At 41.5% G+C, this 5,661-nt stretch overlaps 1 protein-coding gene across 2 annotated transcripts in view; it reads right to left on the reverse strand.

Annotated features, from left to right (window-relative positions):
• Positions 1-399: 399 nt before the first annotated feature.
• Positions 400-5,661, reverse strand: part of LGR4 (leucine rich repeat containing G protein-coupled receptor 4) — a 44,656-nt gene continuing 39,394 nt past the window's right edge. For both annotated transcript variants that reach the window (XM_035891192.1, XM_035891191.1), the window contains 2 exons: positions 5,318-5,392; positions 400-2,273 (listed from right to left, as the gene is read on the reverse strand). In XM_035891192.1, coding sequence (XP_035747085.1) covers positions 997-2,273; positions 5,318-5,392 — 1,352 coding nt within the window. In that variant the 3' untranslated portion in view covers positions 400-996. The remainder of the gene's footprint in view (positions 2,274-5,317; positions 5,393-5,661) is intronic.

The raw sequence follows: 5,661 nt of genomic DNA on the forward strand, positions 1-5,661 counted from the left end.
TTCCCTCCATTTGCTAAAAGCTCAGTCTATTTGTAGACATTATTGGGGTGCGGTAACATTCAACAGGCTGCAGAGTATCGGCCAGTCTTTCTGCGAAGACGTGAGCTGTAATAACATTCAACAGGCTGCAGAGTATCATCGGCCAGTCTTTCTGCGAAGACGTGAGCTGTATACATGGACAGCACTGCTAACATCTCCCGATGCATCGATAACTCCTTCCAACAGTGTGACCTGACTGCATAATACTGAAGAAAGTTGCTGTGGTTCACCTGAAGTAATGCATCATCACTGGAAAAATGTGTTCAACCCTATTATTCCTGACAGCTGTTAATATGCTTATTTCATAGTCTACAGATATTGCAGATTGCAAGTGCTTTATTGTAATAAAGCCTTTTTTTCTAATTGAACATTGGCTTGAAATACGAAACAAACATGGTATTCCTATATTGCTGTCACAGTTATGTATGGGAAAATTAATCCCTTTTTTGGCCCTGCAGTAAAATTCATCCTGAGATTCAATGCTGAATACACTACACAAAGCTAGCAAGAGAGGTTTTTTGCTTAATTATAGAAAAGTCACATTTAAAAATAATTTCTTTAATATTTAACAGCTGTCCTTTATATTGTGCTTTGGCAGGAGAAAAAAAATCAACAGAACTTACCTCGCCAACAGCAGAAGCAAAGTACAACTGGAATACAACATGGAAACACCATTAGCGTGTAAAAAACTGTATAAAAGAAACCACGATTGCGTGGAAAGAGTAAAAATACTGGGTAACAAATTTGGTTCACCAATTATTTACAGTCAGGGCAATCGATTTATTTGTTTAATTATCTTTAAATGTATGGCTCAAGAAATTACTGCCCGCTTCCCTTCTTTACAAATGACACTAAACAATGATTACAAAAGTGCTTCCTGCTCGAAAGGTCAAAACAGGCAAGAGTCTGCGAAGCATTATACCTCTTTATTAGAACAGCTGCTGGCAAAAAGCCTTTTCAGTCTTTAATTCTCGGTATGTTGTAGGCGTAACGAACCAAAGGGAATCCTCGGCTTTGGTAGAAACACGCGCGGCCGCAGGCCTGCACTTGGTCTGAGCTGTCCGATACGAAGGAGTCGTCCTCATCCGCGTAGTCGGAGTGGGCTGACTGGGTGCCGCAGTCTGACCAGTAGCCATCCGGCCTTTGGCAAGGCACCACTGCCAGTGCAGGACAGCTGTGTGATTTTATTAAATGTTTACAGGGCACGGGCTTGGATAGGAGGAGCGATTCGCAACACTCACACATGGCAATGTTACCCTGCAAATGGGTGTACACGCCACAGTCGTAGTAAAAATCCTGCGTCACGCAGCCCCCTTGAGCGTTGACGGCAATTGCTACCGCTCCGTTCTTCCTCGTCATGTGGCGCCTGAGCAACTTCCAGTCTTCCTTGAACTTGGGGTTGAAGAATACGTACAGAACTGGATTCAGGCAAGCAGGTAACGGGAAAAATATCAAAGTAACAGACTTCATGATTTCAGGGCTGATAGAAATCGCAGTGATCAATGGTGCAAATGAGAAAAACGCAACAGGGCAGAAAAAGATGCAGTTCGTGAAGATTAGCCAAGCGACATGCTTAATCATGCTGGACTGCGAGTTTTCGGAGAGGTCCTCTTTTTCCAAGTTGCAATACAGTTTAGTGTAGATGACAGCCATTAGCAAAAATGCTAATGAATTCAGGAGCACTAAAGTTACTGTGAAACCTAACGAAGGTGTTTCTCCAGTGGGGAAGGGCAAGCAAAGGGGCGATGCCGAGTATTCTGCTTTATAAAAAAGTGGTAAGCATCCCGCTACCACAGCACACAGGAAAGCAAAAACTGCCGCAATTTGAAACTGTTTTTGGTGATTGCTTTTCCCCTTTTTAATGATCTCCTTCGCAGAGAAGCTCCGTTCAACAGCTGCCAACATCAGGAAAAAAATGGCACTTTCTGACGAAAAGACTGCAAGAAACCCAGCAATTCTGCAACCACTGCCAGTCTCCCACCATATGCCAAATTCAGCAAATCTTCCCCAAGAGACAGCATCCAAGAAAGTTAAAATACCAGTATAGACTCCCATAAATAAGTTAGAGACAGAAATCAGGCCTATAAACAGTTTGGAAGATGGCAATGGAGTACAGGACGCAAATATTGTTAACATGACAAGCAGGTTGAAGAACAAAGCAACCAAAAAAATAAACCAGACAGTAAGTCGAATCATCCAGCTGCCCAATAAATATTCACAAGGCTTAAAAGCACCTAGAAGAAAAAAACAAGACAGAAGGACAACCAATTTAGGGAAGAAAATGGTGCCTTAATAAGCAAGATTTTCAAACGGTATTACAAGAGCACTCCTCATTAATTCATGAATAGAGTACACAGCTGAACTGCTAAATAGGTCAGCTGAAAGTAAACTATTCTGCTGAAGCTATTTACTAATTAATTATGCCTGAAATAATAACTACTGCAATGAATGGTCACTTGAGAATACTTTGTATAAACAAGCTAGCTAAACAAATTTAATTACATCTTAGCTACACAAAATAGCTTCTATTAATGCCACCTAAATAGTTTGTATTTTCTTTAGATTTCATACTTCACAAAAAAGTTGGTAACAAAATAAAAGCAAATGTCCACAATTGCCATATAAGGGGAAAGGATTTTTTACAAGCAACATGTTCTCTCAAAAAATGATTCACAAACTTGCTTTCCGGAGTAACTTTTGGACACAAGGAAACATCTGTAGAACAGTCCACAAATTCAATTTATCAGCTGTTATAGGGACAGGAATTCATCACAGCCCTCTCCCCCACCCTTGTTCACTGTGAGCTTAGAAAGCCCAATAGGGAAAATGAATTTTTTTCTTCTTCTGCCACTTTTTTTTTTTTTAAAAAAAAAGCTTAAACAATAAAAACCATCTGACAAGCAAAATAATATGAGGCGAGACAAGAAAAAAAGGTCACTAGTACTGCTTACCCTTCTAATCCTTCTAATTGCTGTTTATTCCATAGGGAGATCCTACTGATTTTAAGTAACAATTAGAAGAGTTTAACCTCTCCTACAACCCCATTAGGCAGTGCTAATTGTCCAGAACACAATACTGGGGATCTCTCCCTGAAGTCAGGCACTCTGGGAGCTGGAAGCAGAGCAAAAAAGCGCCAAATGGTGCTGCCACCTGGGGCTGGAGCTTCCGAGCTGGCTTCGGCCCCTGCCTCCCGGCTCAACACAGCTCATGCCCGCCCTTTGGGCAGGTGAAAGGCAAGCACCCACCCTAACACAGGCTGGAGCAACTCCACAGAACAATTAAATGTTGGTGCAAAAATCTCCCAAAAGCCTAAAGCAACTTCCAGAACTTATGGAACTGATAAGTCAAAAAATAATCTTTTTGTGTGTTTAAACTAGCAAGCTTCAGTTCTGGGCAAGAAATAATGGTGCTAACTGGATTATCAGTTTATCAGACCAGTAAAATCAGCAGTAAAATCCCTTTTTTGCAGGTATTCCTGAGTAAGACAGCCTCACCAGAATAATTATTTTTACAGTATATTCGCATGGTGCAACAATGCCTGCTAAGCTGAATCTACTTAAAAATTATAAGACCCTTCCTACTTAGGAAATTCAAAAACCTTGATGCTGTGCTTCCAAAGTCAGCTTGAAGTCTGTTTTCTAGTAGCTGTACAGAGAGGTATCTTTAGACAAACAAAACCCACCACGCTTTCCTGTCTTTCTCCCAAGGCCTAACTATCCTTAAAGTTAAAAGCTACTGTCCTCTCTTGCTAGTATTCCCAGCCCACCGGGGGAAATTCATGCTCGGAAGGATGAGTTTCACAGCCTTCAGTGCTGCGCTACTTGAGGGCCACTGCTCAGCAATCCATTCCTGCCATTAGGCAAAGTGGAAAGTGGATCGACGAGATGAGCAATGATTCAGAATTTACACGGTGGGTGGAGTGTCCTACTTATGACCAGACGACAGCATGGCATAGAAAACAAGTTGTTAGTATGGGAGGGACTGGTGAAAAACAAGGCAAATTGTGAACTTGTAAAACAAGCTTTTCATTCCTTTTAGAGCTACAGCATCTCTGGCATGGGCAAAAAGAGACAGCTAAAGGCTTTAAAGATTTAACCCATGTAACACGCCATCTGAATTCTCATTCTGTGAACAGAAGATCAAAAGCAAATAAGCAGCATTGGTCAAATTATTTCTCAGACCACGTACAGTTGCATTAATATTTAACTTTCTGACCACAGGGTTTTTTTGGCTGTCATCAAGAAATCCTTGTGACACTCTATATACTAAAGCTGGAGCTACCCTGAAAGATGAAGAGCGAACAGATTTTCATAATGGATGTAAAATACCAGTTTAGGAGAAGAGAATGAAAGAAGACTTGGAAAACCCCTGTTCATCCAAAAGTAACTTCACTGGAAGCATTCTGTTCCCCCACCTATGTGTTCCTGTTTACACAAACAGGAGGGTACAAGATGTATGGGAGGAATCCTCTGGAGAGCCCATGGCAAAGGCCAGGAAATAGGAGGCACCACTACAGCAAGTGCTTTAGGAGCTGAGCGGAACCACGTGTGGAAATTTGCAGTACGAAGAAGATAAGCAGGAAGGCAGCAATGAAGCTGCCTAGAATGAAAATATTCATTTGCAAGTTCAAAGACTTTCAACCCTCCTGGACTGTTCAAGCCTGCATCGGAGTAGTTCCAGCATGCCAATAAGACTACTCATTGAACAACTATCTGTAGCAATTTAAGATGCTACTGCCTGCTCCAGCCACCTGTAACAGCCCTCTGCTGTCAATGAATGCAGCTATAGCAGGGCTGGGGAACAGATCACATGAGCGTTCCTCTTCCCCTCCTCTCCTGGAAAGACATCAGGGTTAGTTAAAACCACCACTGATAGCAGTTCAAGTTAAGCTTTTAAAGCACAGGCTGACTTCGCACTGAAAACAGATGAGCATTCATACAGTCTGCTCCACAGACATCTCTTTGGCAAGAGTAACACAGAATTAGGAGACAGTGCATTAAACACAGCAAGCTCCAAATAAAAGTATTACAGTCTTGTATGTTTGCCTATGCTTACTTCTCCAATATAGTGCTGTGTGTCTAAAGCTGAGGCAAATCTTTGTGATTGCTCATCCAAAACAACACTGACATCAAATGAAGTTTCACCCAAGCATTGTAGAATTTAATCTTCTGTGTACAGAATGACTACAAGCAATGAAACATGTAATTTTGCAGACAGCTATTTGCATAACACCATGCCTGAAGTTCACAATGTGGCTCAACTACATTATAAGATTTACCTGTTGCTGGTGTACAGTGAATAATAGTCTGTCCCAGTTCCTCATTTTCCTCATTTCTGAGAACATCTGCATCAGCTGTATCCAAGCAAAAATGAAAAACAGGTTAGATGTAGGGAGAAAAAAAAAAAAAAAGTGAAATGCAGTGAAGCTGCCTAGGATGGAAGTAGTCCTCTGAAAGATCAAAGACCTAACACTTCACCTACGTTCAAGCCTTTAACAAGTGGAGCTGTTCTGGTTTGCCACATAAGGTTGAATGCTCAGTGTGAAAATCACTGCAGCAGTTTGAGTTACTACTGCCTGTCCCAGCTGCTCACAATCCTTTATAACAAAGCAGCAACAGCTTT

Source organism: Egretta garzetta, unplaced genomic scaffold (genome assembly GCF_000687185.1).
Source record: "Egretta garzetta isolate BGI_Z169 unplaced genomic scaffold, ASM68718v1 scaffold523, whole genome shotgun sequence".
Taxonomy (NCBI): Eukaryota; Metazoa; Chordata; class Aves; order Pelecaniformes; family Ardeidae; genus Egretta; species Egretta garzetta.